At 42.0% G+C, this 18,475-nt stretch overlaps 1 protein-coding gene across 2 annotated transcripts in view; it reads left to right on the plus strand.

Annotated features, from left to right (window-relative positions):
• LOC110836235 (uncharacterized) overlaps positions 1-18,475 on the plus strand; it is a 91,981-nt gene that overhangs the window by 56,977 nt on the left and 16,529 nt on the right. For both annotated transcript variants that reach the window (XR_015533561.1, XM_022077225.2), the window contains exon 3: positions 2,824-2,883. Coding sequence is in view for 1 of the 2 variants with exons in the window: in XM_022077225.2 (XP_021932917.1) it covers positions 2,824-2,883 (60 nt within the window). In the remaining variant the exon portion in view is untranslated. The remainder of the gene's footprint in view (positions 1-2,823; positions 2,884-18,475) is intronic.

Below are 18,475 nucleotides of genomic sequence, written 5' to 3' on the forward strand. Positions count from 1 at the left end.
GAGAATCATAATTCGTCAGATTAATATTTAAAAGACCCAGTCCGTACCGCGAAGAGAACACACCTCTTCACCATTACAAAAACAACTGGTTAACGCTGTTCAAAGAAATAATCGCTCGTTACAGTGAGAATTATAATTCGTCAGATTAATATTTAAAAGACCCAGTCCGTACCGCGAAGAGAACACACCTCTTCACCATTACAAAAAACAACTGGTTAACGCTGTTCAAAGAAATAATCGCTGTTTATTCTCATAATCATGCATCACTCATGAACAGGCCTGCACTCTGTGGGCAGAATGCAGAACCAGTGGCTGTTTTAGTTTAATTTGTATTTCTTGCAGTTTGTGGGATGTCAAAATGTGCAAGATCCTTCAGTAGTGAGGTAAAGGGCCTTGTCTAGCATACGGGCTACATTTTGTTTACCCCTTGGTATGGCCTGTTTTTTTACGGATGCTGTGGGTTCTGAGACAGAATTAAATTAGGCAACGCAGGAAGCATATTGACAGAGCACTCTGCTGTGTTTGTAGTGTAATCAAGAAATACGCATACGGTCGACGGGGAGGGGGCACCATTGAGGATTCTGACTCCCTGCAGTGACAGCTTTTCTCTTGGTTGCTTCCGATTTACCTAATCCCATGCAACAGAGGCCTTCTCAAGAAGTTGGTCAAGAAATTCATTGCCCATCTCTGAAACCCGTGTTCACAAGAGCTGGCGTATGGACGGTATCCTCAGCCGTCCGAATCTAGTCCACAACACATATTTCACTTTAATATTATCCTGCCATCTTCGCCTATGTCTCCCATATGGACCCATTCCTACCGGTTGCTTGATTTAGAAACCTATGTGAATTTATCATCACCCTAATGCGTGCTACACGTCTCGCCAAACTTATCCGCTGTTTTATATGACTTCAGTAATGTTTGGTGGAGAGAACTAAATGTGCATTTCTTCAAGGTCTGAACTTTCTTCTCATCTCTTATATTCTTTGACGCCTTCGATGCGTGTTCATTGGTCAGTGAGAGGCGAAGATGGTTGCCTTCAGGGATGTTGCTGTGTGTAGTCCCGTAGAAACTGACCGAAGTTTCGGAGGTACTGCCTCCATCATCAGATCGATCGCGTGAAAATGGAGGCAGTGAGCATGTCTGAAACGTCGGTCGCGACATCCCACAAGTCATCTTCATACGCGTCGCCTTCAGAACCTGAAGTCTCGCCTGATGCATCGTTGTGAAAGCAAACATCCCACGACGCGCCTTGTTTCTTGCAGATGGTAGTAGAGTTTCGTGGACAGCCCTGAGGTAGGGTCTTAGTCTCTACGCATAATTGTTTTCCCGCAATGCTGTGTAAATGAAGAAAATTAATTGTACATACTTTCCCATATCCGTTGTACGTGTTAGGAATAAGATGACTCTCCTGCCCTGGCCATCACTAAGTTACACGTGGCCTATTTAGGACTCCACTTCCTACGCGTAACAGAAATGTAGTTAAGTTTTTTCGAGCCCTTTTTAGAAAATCACAATTTTGAGTTGTGACTTCCGTGTGTAGTTCATAATCGCGGGGTATTTATTTATTTAGTGTTCTGTCTGACGACAGGTCCATATGAACAGGATCCTGCCATTCTTTTCTCGGACCGGGACCTGTTCATATACGTTCTTGGCAGATGATCCAGAAGTGTTTTGCCATTGCCTTCTTCTGTGTGTGAATGGAGTAATTGTTGGGATGCCACGGAGAAACCGGGGAAGCCCACGGAGGAAAACTCCGTGTTGCCTAGACCACGGCCTCGCCCAACACAAGTTATAAATTCGGGCACCGCCGGGAATCGAACCCGAGACCCTAGGATTACAAGGCCAGCGTTCTAACCGCTAGACCACCTCATCTTATTATTATTTAGTGTTCTGTCTGACGACAGGTCCATATGAACAGGATCCTTCCATCCTTTTCTCCGACTGGGACCTGTTCATATACGTTCTTGGCAGATGATCCAGAAGTGTTTTGCCATTGCCTTCTTCTGTGTGTGAATGGAGTAATTGTTAGGATGCGTATCCAGGACTTACTCAGTTTCTTAACCAACGCGAACGGAATTTTTGCGGTGCGCGTACATTTTCTAACTTTTTTATTTCGGATCGAAGTATCTGAACCTTATTCTCGTTAAAACCTCCAAGTAAATCTTCAGTATGTCGTTTGTGATAAACTGGGTTGTGTTTCGGAGGTACATAACATTTCCATCTTCAGGTCTCATCGTTACGTTAATCTTGGACAAGGGATGGATGAGACCCATTGCCAGTGATGGTAGCAGCTGGAATACATTTTCACAACGCGACAGAAATCTTTCAAGCCCGATAAGTGTTCCGTAGCTCTCTGTTTGTCGTTATGTTTATTTACAGTTAATCTAGCAAATAAATAAACACGAGTCCATTTATAACTCGAAACACGTTTTTTACAGAGACCTCTCTCTCTCTCCCATTTATGGAGCTGGCGCCAACAGTCCATTACGCGTAGATTTGAATAACGTAAGAACATTTGAAGTGAATCTCACCTTCGTTTCCTGTACTTAAACGCATATCTGTTTAGGATTTTTTTAAAAATCTTAATCAGCTTTGCAGATGTTACAAGACTAGAACACTTAACTTCGCTTTCATGTGGGTGATCCGTTACAGCCACATCTATTATCGCAGGAAAGATAATTAATTCTCTGCCCCTTATGTAAAGAGACTTAAGTTAAGTACAATTTATCAGTGATTTATTGAAAACTTAGTGAGCCAATGGTCCTTACACGTGCTGCTGCTTCAGGTACATCATTTTACATTCTTGTTCTTTTTTTACAGGTTGCACGAAGGTCTATACGAAAAGCTCTCACCTGAAGGCCCACCAGCGAATACACACGGGTAAGTCAGCGAAAACTTAATTGGCCCTAAGGTCTGCTCGCTATACACGTGACAGAACAGTCGCATATAGGACTAAATCTCGGGTTTCGAACCCATTTCCTTCCGGGCTGCTGTCTACTACACCCAGAAACATGACGTCCTTATAAATACGGTTGCTAGGAAACGTGTTACGTTAATAATATTAGTCCGAATAGAAAAGAAGTTTGACTTGCCTCAGGGCTCCGAAGAATCGGATTAATATATTCTGATTATGACAGAGCATACTTCATATGAAAAACTGTGTAAGTAATGTTCCCTGATATAAACAAGACCGTTTTAATAACTCATTCTCTGAAGGCACAGTTAACGTGGAAATTATTTCTGAAGCCACATATCAGCCTACATTTTCCCTTTGAAGCCGAAGCTCGTCTAAATGTTTTTTTTTTTAATAATCCAGTCCGTACCGCGAAGAAAACACGACACTTCACCATTACAAAGATCGACTGGTTAACGCTGTTTAAGGAAATGATCGCTGTTTATTTTGAGAATCATAGTTCGTCTGAATAGTATTTAAAAAAACTCGGCCCGTACCGCGAAGAAAATACAACTCTTCACCATTGCAAAGATCAACTGGTTAACGCTGTTTAAGGAAATAATCGTTATTTATAGTGAGAATCACTCTTGATTGTTGAAGTAAATGGATTATATAGTAACCATTGACCTCTAAAGGGTAATTATATTTGATTTTAATCAGTTGTTTTTAATACAGATTTGAAACATCACTGTCATTATCTTGGCCATGAGGGCAGTGAATTGTTTTTCGCTCCATCCCGAGCCGTAGGCCCATTGACGAGTGAAATAATTCACGCTGACCAACACAGTTGAGTAGAGAGTGTCTTAGATTGGTCGGGGTCCCAACCTAGCTCATTCTTGTGGGAGGTCTCGTTTGGGGTCTTATGAATTAGCAGTACCCTCGACAGCGTAACGACCGACTACCTCTTGTTGTCAGCATTTCCGGTCGAGTCGAAATGAAAAAAAATTGGATTCTCTCAGTGAGCATTTGCTGTTCACTCTCCAGACTTCAACGTGTATGTAACTGTAACAATGGCATATGGAGTCCAGACGTTTGTAACGTTCAAGTAACGTTTCTTACATGTAAAAATGCCTGATATAGCAAGACTTATAAAGAACTTCATTCCTTCTTTACTTAAAATGCTTTCACTTTAGATGTTGAAGCTAACAATAACTACATCGATAATTATATCAATTAGTTTCGTTGATAATTTCCACTAATACGGTTTTCAACAATGCGAAATTTAGCTAATAACATCGCATCTGAAGACGAAATCAGCCTCTAGAAACAATGACACGCTTGTCATAACAACATTTTGTCACTTATTTTAAATGTTAAATGTTTATTATGCTTTTAACAATGTTACTATTTTCTTAAACGCGTAGTTGCCTATCGTTTTATTAATGATAAAAAATACGACCATTTTACGTGTTTAACTGACAGTTAATAAAACACAAAAACGACGTGAGTTGTCAAGATTGTTGGAATGGTAAAAGATTCACATTGTTACTAGCTCATCTGAGTTAACTCTTCCTCTGATGAAGCTGATATTACATTTAATGATGCAACCGTCCAGAAAAAATGCATGAACTGATATCGGGAATTTTGTAACCTCGGAAATAGGTAAATCGACCACATTTGTGTCACGTCAGACGGCGTGGCCCCTGGTCGGAATGAGCGTTCCGGAACACGAACGTCACGCAAATGAAACTTGACTTGGCTACAGTAAAATTCGGTTGTTTTGTTTGTTGGTTAGTTGATCGGTGATTAATCAGCGGCTGACTCAGCCTGCATTTTAAATACAAACCGTCCGCTGCATCATGTTATTTACGCAGTTTCTCTGCCATGTTGGCGCAGGTTCAACTCAAAAGTCTCTGGAGGCCTTGACTGGAGATCCAGCCTGAGGACACGCGTCAGAACTTCCAAGTCGTTTGTTATACAGCTCTCTCTCTCTCTCTCTCTCTCTCTCTCCCTGTTTCATCTGTAACTTGCTGTGTAGTTTTTCATCCGAACACCTGCAGATTGGTCCAGACGCTGAGGTCCGCCATTCAATGTCTGGCCGAAAGACAAACCACGGAATAAGTGCGTGTTCAGTAGGGAAAATTAAATCAAGGCGGGTGAGAAATACACAACATCATGAGGAAAGCAGCTTGGCTTATATTGTAGGATAATATTAAAATGGATATCGAATGGGACAAGAGGTGTACACCGAGTATTGGTCGGGAAGCCTGAGGGAAATAGACCGCTGGGGAGACCTAGACGTAGATGGGAGGATAATCTCAGGCGGGATCTATCGGAGATAGGAGTTGAAAGAGACAGGGTCCGGTGGAGGGCTTTTGTTAATTCGGTGATGAACCTTCGGGTTCGGTAAGCCGTCTAGTTAGTTAGTTATCGAGTATGGGGATGTGGATTGAATTCAGCTGGCTCAGGGTAGTTTCCAGTGACGGTTTCTTGCGAAGACGGTAATGAACCTTGGGTCCCGTGAATAGAGGAGTTTTTTTTAAACTAGATGCGCGACTTTTAAGAAGGAGGGGATTTGGTTTCAGGCGTATTGAAGTCCATGTGCGAATGTAATTGAAATTGGTAATACGCGTGTTAATTTACCGTGAAAGGTGCTTGGACAGGATGACATCATCCGTGAGTCATTCGACATCTTGTCAACCGATTTTCTTTGTACGTTGTTGACATGGATCCCAAAAGCTTGATGGAAGCCTCCAGCTATCTTAGCACTCGATCGTACAAGTACGCGTTGTACATTCACGATGAATGCTTTCGTGATTCACTCGCGATGTGATTTCTCTCGACTTCAAAGGCGTTGTTAAGTATTCTGAAGTTCTTTCGTGTGTACATAGTACTTTGTTCCTGAACATGGCTGTCTTCTGGGATGTACAAATATACCGACGTTTCAGAGGTGCTTGCTGCCTTCATAATTAAGGCTATAGTCCTGATGATGGAGGCAGCAAGAACCTCTGAAATTCTACCAGATTACACTGCGCAACATCCAAGAAGACAGCCACCTACATCTTGGCCGCCTTGAGAACCTGAAGTTACACTCACAAGAAGAGGTGATTAGCAAAACGTCTAGAAGCGTTGGACATTGTGTTCTTAAGTTGAGTAGCAGCTGTGACGGTGTATGAAACGTCGGTCAATTTGATGCCTTCATCTAATTAATTTCACGTCGAAGACTGGAGGTCATGAATCTTTTTATGGGGAGACTTTACACACGTGCGTAATTAATTAATTATACATTCGGGAAGTCGAGTTATTTAGTCTGTGGGTCGGTGAGATAATTAGGTTGGTACGTATTTAACTGTTCAGTTAGTTCGTCTGTCACATAATACACGGGTTTGTTTGTTACTTTGGATTCACGCGCACGTACAGGTCTGCTGATTTCCACACTCTGGTGAAGAAAAAATTAAAGGAGAAGCAACATCACTCGCGAATCAAGGTCAACCTATTTTCTAGGCCGGTGCTCACGCCATTTGCGCAGACACGAACATGGCGTATTCACGAGCACAACTTGCGTTAATTCTCGAACATTACTTAGCATCGAAATCGTTTGCTGATGTTAGTGAAATATTTAGCAGTTCTTATCCTGACAACGAAATGTGAAATATAAAGACGACGATGCACCGACTGATATTTCGGGACATGGGGAAAGTTTGTGACAGCTGAAAGGATTAATTTTTGTACAATTTGAAATTGAGGCGAAATTGAAACATCTAGCGCAGACTTTTTCGTATTTGGGGGGGGGGGGGTTACGTCGTATTGTACACCGAGCAGAATTTTTCCATCCGGAAAGTGAATCATGATAATCTGGAACGGGTCACAGTTTTCATGACAAGCGTCATCTTACGTGAGACAGTTCCGCATATATTATATGAGGACGGGTTTATCGTGCATAATGGAAGGATGGCATCACCCCTTCGTGTGAGTCAGAAGGATTACGTCAGGTTGCCGATATGACCCCGGTCCTTAACTTCTGAAGCAGTGGAGCCTGGTATATATAGATCATGCCAGCCGTGGGTCCCAAGACGCGAGGGCGAGAGGTCGTTATTTCGAGCTCTTCCGAGTTCTGTCCTCCTACCTGTCCATTGTGAGTCACGTAGGTAGTTCACAGATGACTCACGACGGGTTTTTGGCGCAGGAAATACGTCGCGTTGTTGTCCGACTGACAACAGAAAAACGCAACCCACTACTGCATTGTATTGGGGGTTTTTTCGTTTCAGTCGATCGCTTTGTGTTTAAATGCCACATCAACCAATGATGTAATACAACATAATTTAAATTTGGGCACGTGAACTACCTGCAGCCCTCGAGACGTAGTTAGAAGCACCTGAATAAACCTCCGTTAAACTCGTAACTTGAACTGCGGGTGGAAAATTGTGGTTTAGATCGCTGTTGACTCGAGGCTGGCTCTGGAACTCACCCAGCCTCCTTTCCAGTGGCGTACCGGGTTCTTTGATCTGAGCTGGGTCGTGGTACCTAGTATGTGGGATTATACCTCCACTCCCCCAAAGTCTTGATGCCTTGGTGCTGAAAACACATAACTTGCTTTTGTTTATAAGTAGACCGCATCTCGATAACTAAAAAGTATGTCTTCTGGCATTACCAAAAATCCACATTGTCTCGCAGTTAGTCATTCGTATATTTCGGTACTTACCACAGGTGTCCGTCTCGAGTGTACGAACGCTCCTACGTTATTTCACGGCCAAATTTGCTCTGAAGCCACCGCGCCTTTCTTATTAGACAGCTCCTCCCTTTTTTAAGCGTTTTATGTCTTAGGACTACAACCTTCTAAAACTGATGTGCGTCACTCCCTGGACATCTTCCACCGCGGAGCGGTCCATTCATAAAATTCATTTCCAGGAGTCTGTGTGTATGTGTACAGTGACGAACAATGCAAATCAAACATTCCTCGCCTCAGTGTAACAGTGGCTTAAAGGTTTGACGACGGCACCAAAGAGAAAGTTCAGACTTACCGCTGTTGTGTCTGGTACAAACTGGCAGACGTTTCGAAGGTGCTTACTGCCTCCATCAGGACCATCATAATCGTCATGATAATGGAGGCATCAAGCACATGTGAAACGTCGTTAATCTACCAGACTACGTGGTGCAACAACCTAGAGCAGTGGTATTCAACCTTTTTTGTTCGCGTACCCCCAGATATAATTTATCTTCAACTTTGTACCCCCAAAGTTGTTGGTGTATAATTCAAGTTATACATATTATATAATATACATCTGAAATAAATTAAATAAATTACATTACTGATTATTCAGTGTTTATCATAAAAAATTTTTTTTTTTAAATTTCACGTACACCCTAAGATGTCTTCGCTTACCCCAGGTTGAATACCACTGACCTGGAGGACGGCCATATTTGTATTTATCCCTGTGAGAACCTGTAATCTTACAATAAAGCTCATACTCTTAAATGAGCAGCATGGATTTTGTCTGGGGCAGAGTCCGACTTGAGACGTGAACATTCGCTCACATGGTCAAAAAATACCCCCAGATTTTTTTTTGTTTTCTTTATTTAAAGCTTTATTACCGTGTTCACAGCAGCCTTTTCGTCCCTTTTGTTTGGCCTATTAAAAGAATTATGTAAAAAGTGATTATCGGTTTTCATGGCACACCCCGAATTCTTCACAGCGTTCTGAATACTTCATAATCGCGGAAATTGTCGTGGCCTACTGGAATGTATTATCGCAACTTTTACCTGGAGGTACTGCGGAAAAAAATACGAAAAGTCCTGGGTAAAACAGCTGATCTCTGGGCCGAGATTTGAACTTGGGTCATTATTTTACAGATGATCGTATAAATTTGACGTCGTATCGGCTTTGCTACTCTCAACGCCGTTGAATAAATCACAAATGAGTTTAAAAAAAGGCACGCAGCTGAGATACGGAAATTTAAGTGTTTAACGATGTATCTGTTGCGCCATTCATTCATTCATTCATGCGTCCGTCCGTTTACTAGTAACAAGCGACTGGTGATGGCAACGCTGGGCAGGGTAAAAGTCACGTATGAATGGGGGTACAGAGTGACGGCCGAGGGCTGGCTGGAGTGTCATGGAGAGGGAACGAGCATATTCCACTCATCTCGAGGCGAACCGCATTCTTTTCCTCCTCCCCCTTCCCCCATTTCCCCTCGCCCATCAAAGTGCCTGCTTCATGCTAACCTGGTGGAGTTTTGAATGGAACTAGAAGTTCTGCGACAGCATAAGGCACGTAGGTCCACCGTTCAGTGACTGGAGACGCTGACGGTTGCTGTGATGAATTTCTTGATGCAACCCTCCGTGCTTGTTGTGGGGGGAGGGGGGAAATCAGAGATTTTATCACAGGTACAACACAAACCATGCATTAAGCATAACTTTTTATATTTAACGATTATTATCATTATTATATGGCAGTCTTATGGGCTTTTGCGCTGTGTAGGCCGGTAGAAATTTATCGACGTTTCGGATGCCCTTGCTGCCTCCATCATCAGGGCGATTATGAAGGAAGCAGGAAACACCACGGAACATGGTAAGATATTGTGGACCCCTGATAATACAGGAGATTTCTGATAGATTATTTCTATAAAGAAAACTATTCTGCATCACATTTATTCCATGTGTTTAATGCTAGTGATTATGACGTCGTCAGCCTTATTTTAATACCGCGTACAGGCAGTTGAATGTTGGGCTCGCTAGTAATTTATCTTCTTCCCGTATTTCTCCCGCATTTCTGTTCAATCCGTTCAACGTCTTCGTCTTCTGGACTGGAGAAAAGCCAATATGGTACCGCGTAATAAAAAACACTAAAACACTTTGTGGGTAAGTAATTGAGTTGAAGACACGCTTTTCCATGACGAATGATAGCCACAGTGAGGTTAATACGTCAACACTTTACCCCCAGGTCCGCGACCATTTAAGTGCCCCTGTCATTTGAGGCAAACACGATTCACAGTGGCTGTTACGAAAAAACAGATCCACGCAGTGGAAGGTGTTGGTCACGCTACCAGGTTTTTATCTATCCGACCGCAACACCCGCTCGCTTTTGAAAGTCGTTCCAGATATACTGAAGTCTGAAATTTGTTACACATCTAAGACGAATCCTGCAAATCCAGCTTCCTGGAAACGTGTATGTCTTCCTAGTCTGGGCAACTTTTATTTAAGTTTCCCAACATTTAAGTCGGAGAAAAATCAGAAAGAGCAAATACGTTTGCTAGTCTTTTCGATGTTTCTATTTTATTTCCGACGTAAGCTACAGAGTGTTTAAAAATACGTCCCTAAATCATATCACGCATTATCATTGTTGGCTTTGTTTGTTCTTTCAGCCTCCGCTAGTGTTTTTTTGCAATTCTAGCCTCCTGCTTTATCAACATTCCAGAAATGTGGATGTGACGTCAGTGGTTGCCAATTTTAGTTTCTGGCTAGAGGCCAGAAACTTCTATCCTCTTCCGGTCTTGTTTTAGACAAATGATCTGCCTACTACTGAAATAATGTCCGACGTGTTAGACAATCCATAATCTCAAAAACTTCCATGATAAATTACATACACATTATCATCACTGCAACTATCCTGCGGTTTCATGTTTTATTCGGTGTAATTTATTGTAGATAATTATAATTTATGGCTCATCCTTGTGTTCGTGAAATCGACAAATGCCTGTCCGCCTATCGTTTGTGTATGTACGCGATTGTCTGTGATTTATGATCTTATGACGCTGTGTAGTCTTGTACGTGGTAACCCACACGTTCGAAATGGAGGCAGTAGGTTCTTCAGAAACATTGGTTTCCACATATGAGACTGCACAGTGTCACGTATCTTTATTTGTAGGTTTATCCATTTATTCATCTGTTTCTTTAACCTTATTTTTGTCTCTGCTTGGTACAAATGTTTATTTTTGTTACCACGCAAATTGTTCTCGCTTGTCTGATTGGTTTGTTCTTTCCCCCCAAATCTCCGATTTTTGAACTAAAATTTATGCCAGCGTTTTAATCCACGGAGCAGCAACATTAAAAAAAATAATTACCTTCGAAAACTTTAAAACAGAGATATCGAAGCCAGTATTATTAGGTTTCTTCGAGATCGAGAGATTTAGCAATTATCGATACCCACCGATGACGTCATATCTCACCATATGTAACTTGTTTCTCGTGTAATATAGCGATCAACCTATCAGCAAGCGGCTTTCGCGGGAAAACTAAACAGATTATAATTTACGCTTATTTGTAGTCGCACTATTGTCATTACTACATAACGCCCTTTAAGTAAATTATAAAAAAAAATGTAATATGGCAACCGCGCGTGCGTGGGTCGTATTCAGAAGTCTGGGCACGCCATGTGTTTTCTCTCTCGGGTCAGCTCATTCAGAATACAGTGTGTTTACCTGTGGAGCCAGTGTACAAACACAGGCTCGCCCACAGCATCATCGATCGCTCGCTCATTCACTGGACCCACTTCCGGACCAGGCGTGCCAACAGACAAAAAAATCCCGCGCCATTGATTCGTGCCACAAAAAACATTTCAAAATTGACGACAGTCGATTCAGGTGAAATTTTGGGTTCTGGCGGGGTATGAAATGGCTGTCGCCTGCGTCGTAGCGCCGTGTAGTTTGGTAGAAATCTACCGATGTTTCGGAGGTGATAACTGCGTCCAAAATTAAGGCGAAAGCAGCAAGCACCTCTGAAACGTCTGTCAGTTTCTACCATGCTGCAGGTAGCAATATCCCAGAATACATTCGTCCTGAAGTAAATTTTATTGTAGTTTTCCCGTCCTCAATTTTTCTGCAGATGCCATGGAGTTAAGAGGTTCTTCGTCTAAGGTCTGCGCGCGTTAACTGTGTTTCCCCGGTGTAGACGCGACATGATAGTCTTGTCAGTGTGACTATCACAAGAAGAAAACATTAATTACGATTTTTAAAAGAGTGGATATTAGATAAATAGGTTCTAGAGAAGTGTTTTGGGCTTAAATCGGTTGTAATAGCAGTTTTCAGCGTTGTCAGTGATGATAAAATTCGATAACAGTTATTATCTGTTGTTCAAGAAACTCTTTGCGCCATGACAGTCCAAATCACTGATTCTTCTTTGTTTTATTTCATCCTTTTCGAACTTCGTCTGTCTTCGGTGCAAAGGGTTTTTAAACCTTGGACTATTCGACCCACATTTTCGAGAGGTCGCAGTCGACGACCGAGCGACAGTAATGTGCAAGTACGTTTGCTGGCACTAGGCCCGAAACAGCTTTTGTAGCTTCGCGTCCAACACGAGCGGGTTATCATACGCTGCAGATGATTTTACAATATACTGATCCTGATGATTTGATGGCCCACGCTTCTCCAAGTCTTTTGTATCATGAAGTAATCACCATTGCGACGATGAATTTTATTTGCACAAATTACGAAAACACGTATTGAGGAGGTCGTGCATTTGGCTCAGGGGCCAAGAAGGGTTGAGTGGGGACAGCGCTGTGTACTTTTAGAAAGGTACGTGATTGGAACCCTGAGAGGGATACTACCTACATTCACTGAAAGTTTTTTTTTTTTTTTTTAGCCTCCTGGTGAATGTTTGGAAGGCAATTTAACCACTACTTCGACTGCCTTCAAAATTCAGATCTATTCACCATTCATGATCGTCTTTCCCAATCATTCAACTTTTCGTAAGTTTGAAGTTGAAACCACCTCAAGGCAGGATGATAATCAGTTTGTGTCTTTACCCACGTCGTGCTCGGAGAAGTATTTTTGTCAGGAGCTTTCGTATCAACATCCCTTCAACACTTGATACGCGTTTGAATTGATAATTGCTGATCTCGGCCGATCATGCGAAGGTAAAACTCGTTTATGAGACGTGCAGCGTCGGCTGACGAAGGTTTTTCAACGTTTCGGCAAGTATTGCAGTGGTCATCTTCAGGGTGAATATATGAAAATAGAAATGTGTTAGCAGAAACTTCGAAATTTTTTTTCAACATACGACGTGGTTCATCCGCCAAAGCCGAATTAGGCATTGAACTCGAGCTGCGAATAATTGGGGACAACAAAATGGCACACCGTGCGTCCACAAGAAAGAGCTAGGACCTTACGTTATATTCTGCCAGCAAGTCAGTCAGCCTTCATTGACGGATTTCCTTCTGTTTTCTTCGGCACAACACACGAGGGTTTACTAAGCGTTCTCTTGTCGTCGTGTGTTCGTTCGTGCCTTATCCTTTGTGTTCGTCCGCCCAATCTCTTCTGGCTTTGTCCGCACAGCCATTTCTCCACTTCACTTACGCGGCTTATGTGTAAATTCCTAGCTGATTTTCCGTAAGAGGGCTGAACTCCCCGATGGTAAACACCAGATATTTATTCATGTAACATGTTTGTTATGTTAACATTTTAAGACATCTTAAAAAACCTTGATTTCTTCTGTGTTTATCGTTATAGGCGGTGAGCAGTTTTTCGATTTGAATAAAGAAGTTCTGTGTTGCATAAACTCCCAACTGTCTGAGTATGTTGAGAAATGCCGTAAAGATAAATCTCAAAGCCATTTGTTCTGGTATGGAACCAGTATATTTAGCGACAAAAATATGGAGTTGTCAGCATTGCTCTGTATTGACATCGCTACCAGATATCAAAGTGGCAAATAACTCTTGTGAAAACGTTTTTTAAGAAAATAATCAAGAAATTGTAAAAGTGTTCACCAGAGACCACCACTGAACCGTTACCTGGGCCAATTTAACGTAGTCCACATGCTCATACAATATTTATTTAGCATTAATTTTAATATTATCCTCCCACCTATGTAAGGGTCTTCCAGGCTTTCCGACTAAAATTTTGTATACGTTTCTCATGCCCTGTCCGTTTTCATCCACAATTTGATCACCCAAACTCCTGGTGAATAGTGGATTATAAAATTACCTGCGAAGGAATACATTTTCGCCAGCAGACTTTTATTTTATTTTATTTTGTATGAGGGGAGGAGTTAATTAGCTGGGACTCTTCATACGTACCAATAATTATTGTCTCCCCAACCACCTGAAACCCTTAGCACGTCTAAATATTACTTTAAATTTCGGTCCGTACCGCAAAGTAAACACCACATTTCGCCAATACAAAGACCAGTTGGTAAATGCTGTTAAAGGAGATAATAGTTGATTTTTCCGTGATTCATGCTAAACATACAAAGGTTTACTGAATGTTAAAGCATGTGACACATACAGTTACCACGGGGCCTTCAAGGGTTGAAGAATAAACATTTATTTGTGATTCCCAGAACGTCTGGATTTCTTTCTCGTGCTGTAGGCTTGCGTGCTGGTAAGATTTCCGTACTGTACGGACTTTAAGTTCAACGTACTTTGAGAAGGAGAACTTCTAGTAGCCGTGGTTTATGTAATTCTTCTTGTGAAGTGAAACTGAGATGATTAATGATTTTAGTGGCATAAAACGTTTGTCGTCGTCAAGCGGAGAAAGGTCCCCGATGACTGTCGCCATATTCTAGGCGAACAATGAGAGACACTCGTTAAAGTACTTGTCTAAGATTGCTCTCCTGTCTGCAGGCACAGAGACACAGCATGGCCCAAAAGTGCCTACGAACAGTCTAGAAGTAAGCTCCTTGTTGCTGTAAAGAACTTAACGTGGTGGGGCACAGTCCTTCTGAGAAGCTGTTTGTCGTTCAGCTAGTCAAATTTCGACATTTTATATACCCCTGAGGTTCATTACCGTGTTGAGATTTCAGGTTCTTCTAAGATGCTGCTTCGTTTGAACTGATAGAAATTGACTGGCTTTTCGTAAGTGCTTGCTGCTACCATCATCAGGGCGACAGTCATTTCGTGTTTATAAGAGCCCGCTGTCATGAGCCAGTTGAATCTAGCCCACACCCTATTTCTTTTAAGATTTTTTTATCCCCCCCATCTACCACTAGGTCTGAGGTTGTCTTTCTGTTGATGTGTTTCATCTCATACTCCTTGATTTAATCACAGTTAAGAGTACAAATCCGAAAAGCATTTTCCTCCACATTCCTGTAATTCGGTCAAAATATTCTTACAGATATTCTGTGAGATTAGTAAGTAGTAGTGGTTTTATCGTGCGTTGAAGTTTCCGCTCGAATAAAAACCGTGCATCTACATCTCATTGCATTTCCTTCTCGATTTATTCACTTTGCATTTGAATCATGTACCACCAGCTTTAACAATTTGTGTGTTTTGCACACAAGGTATATCTGTCGCTTTTATATTATTCACAGAGTAAATAATTATTATTTTTAACCAATTAATAGTTATGGGTTGTCTACTTTGATGTACGAACTGTGTATATGAACGTAATTAAGACGAGCTTCGGTTTCAAAAGGTTAATGACATTTCCTCCGCGTTCATTTTTACAATATCTTCTGTTAGAGACTCTTTTCGTTCTTCGTGTATCTAATTCGAGTGCTGAGAACCACGGCGTCGTAAGGTCGCAGAATGACGCACGACACGACGAAAGTGCCACATCTCCGCCCGGAAGTATTTTTTCAAGCCAAGGGATCAGTTTTTTGCGTCACCCTGTACAGAATGAAAACGGTATGTTGTATTTAAAGCCAGCGCGTTATGGTCATTGTGTGGTATTGTTTATGCCGAAGACGGATTCATTAAGATTCAGGCTGTCGCCAGCAGGGGTCGAATACGTCACAGGGTCTGTGACCGTGGCAGGAATTCAAGGCATGTCGTCAGATGGATGAAAAGTGGCGATAAGCTATTCGCTATTTTATTGAACTTTACCAGGAGCTAGTGTGACAGTTTCCGGTCCGGTTTATGTAGTCCGAGGTCTAGGTTCCAACGCCTCGCTCATTTTGAATACCCGGAAAGAGAATATGGGACTATAATACGTATCTTGGGAAAACAGAATGTGTTGATGTGAAGTGGATTGAACTGGAGAAATTGAACTATTTTATGACAAATCCTTTGCGTCCAAGAAATATATGAATTTGACGTATTTCAATTAGCTGAATCTTTGATTTTTCTTGAAGTCCAAGGAAAATAGTTAGGCATAAGTGATATGAAACAACAGGGTGTAACAAAATGACACGTGGAGTAACTTTATAATTATTACTTTTCATGAAACACTATCACGGTAATCAAATCAGGGAGAATGAGAACATTCAAATGCATATAAAATGTTTCTTGATAAACCAGAAGAGAAGCGACTACTTGGGTAGATCTGAGAATAAATTGGAGAATTATTGCAGTTATTTTTTTATTTTTTTGGGTGGGGAAGTCTGAAATCAGAAAATTCTGACTTTGTCGCGACTCTGAGGTAAAGTGTCCTGCTTGTCGGGCGACGTCGATTCAAGAAGCATGGTTTGACAGACGTGCGTCAAGGCTGTATATGAACATTATTCTCTATCGGGCATCAGCACTGAAATGCCATCTGCATATAAAGTACAACTGCATTCCTGCAGAGGATTTCGGTGGACAATATGGCATGGTAAGGACATGTTCACGAACACGCAATAACACGATGGGACATCATGGCTGTACCTCACGTTCGAAGCCGATACACGTGTCTTGAAAATCGTGACGTAGTTTCAGACCGGCGTCGTGCAGGGGTCGCAAATGGTCAGCAAAGGCAGGGGATTTTTGCAGTCCTATCAAATTTGTGACATCAGTCATCGGGGTAGTACCATGTTGCATTCAATAATAAATATTTGTGTTGAAATTTCTACGATTCCCGGAACAAAATGAGTGTGTGAATAGCTCCGGAGAGAAAAGGCACTTTTATCATCAGACATTTACCGCTACGTGGCACTGCGATCACTGCCAATACTGTCACTGACCAGTGTAACTAAAATGTCAGTAAACTCACCGCCATAAGTACAATTGCACCAAAAATGTCACTAATAAAAGTCTCTCTATACAAGTGTACCAACATAATGTTACTTTCCTGTCCATGACTAGGTTTTGTGAGTGGCTTCTTTCCTTCAGGCTGGTAAAGATAAAGATAAGTGGTTTTCCCGTGACGATACGTGATTTACGGCGGACGAAGTGGCCTTAGAATTTATTTTTTACCCCTCAACGCCGATTTTTATTAAAATAATTAAATTAAGAAGCGTGGGGAGACGGGTGTGTACAAAATTTAGGTTCGTACGTGAATATTTGAGGCTAATATTAAAATTGATGCTTGAGAAATGGGCGACTGAGACTGAACCAGCTCAAAACAAAAATGAAGCTTCGATTTCCATGACAGTCGGACGGCTACTTAGTCATCAGTTTTCCGACCCCTGTGCACTATGGCTGCCGATGTGCGCCTGTACAATGACCTCTCACCAACACGCAAATCCGTTTCGGTCCATACGACGCGCGAATTCTGATGAGACACAGCGCATTGGTAAATATGACACATGGGAAATATACTAGCTTATGCAACTCTATTATAGACATTTCTTGGAACGTTGCTTGTCTGGTGCTTCGGCTTCAACAGGGTATGCAACAAGTAGGGTTCTACATTACCTCCTTGGACAAAGGGTGCAGTGATGTTCTTGATCTTAAGATGGCCAACGCAGGTATATTAACGTGTTCGAGGGAAATTTCTCGGATCGTCGGAAACAATCGTATATGGCTTATCTCTTAGAAAAATCGAGGAGGATAATAAGGATAATATTCTGTACCTCAGAATCTGAGAGTCTGAGGATGTGGAATTGATTTATATTCTTAATATTCGAGTCTTTTTATTCCTTTGTTATTCATTTAACGACGATCTCAGTTGATCCATTTATGTAGCGTCAAACGATATTGTGATTAATGATTAATTAACTGGAAAGAATGTGGACGGAAGCTGTGGTGGCCTAATTTTAACCCATTAAAATCCAGTGATAACTATATGTACCACCTGATTTAATGGTTATTACCTGCGTTTTGTATTTATGGGCTTCTCGTAATAAACAGCGTTAACTGCTGATGTTTTAATGGTGAAGAGTTGTGTTTTCTTCGCGGTACGGGCTGAATTCTTAAGTAATATTCAGACGAGCGTCAAATGGTTACACAACGAGTGGTTAGACTACTCGGCTACCCTGACTGAGGTTTTCCGTGCTTTCCTCAGTTGTAAGGCGAATGCCAGGGTATAACTTAATAGGGGCACGGCCCGCCACCCTTCCCCCCGATCATGGAGGCCATCAGCTGAAGTGATCTTCCCCCCATGCCGCAGAGGCCTTCAGCCGAAACGGCCCCTCCCTCTCTGGGTTCATACCCCAGAGACCCAACCAACCAAATTCCTTCGACAACTTGCCTGACAGGATAACCTCCCATCAGCAGCAACAAATCCCAGTTTGAATGGTCGAGGCTCCCGCCACGACGAAACCCCGTTAGCGTTAGCAAAATTTCCGTTCTTATATTACGACCGTTTACCATTTCCAGCAATGCGTCTTGTGCGCAGGAATGGTTTCACCTAGGTAGGGACGATGCTTGCGCTTGCGCAGGCCTCTGCCCTCAGTTAGCTTCTTTGGTTTGGTCAAATGGTTAAGGTGTTGTCGCGGTATTTTCTAGAAGGGACTGAAGGAAACCGCAAAAAAAATCTTCTTGCAGAGATTTTAATCCGTGGTCTACCGAAT

The sequence above is a fragment of the Zootermopsis nevadensis genome, unplaced genomic scaffold, assembly GCF_977971745.1.
Source record: "Zootermopsis nevadensis isolate Lab colony 2312 unplaced genomic scaffold, Znev_1.0 Znev_ptg000003l, whole genome shotgun sequence".
Lineage (NCBI taxonomy): Eukaryota > Metazoa > Arthropoda > Insecta > Blattodea > Termopsidae > Zootermopsis > Zootermopsis nevadensis.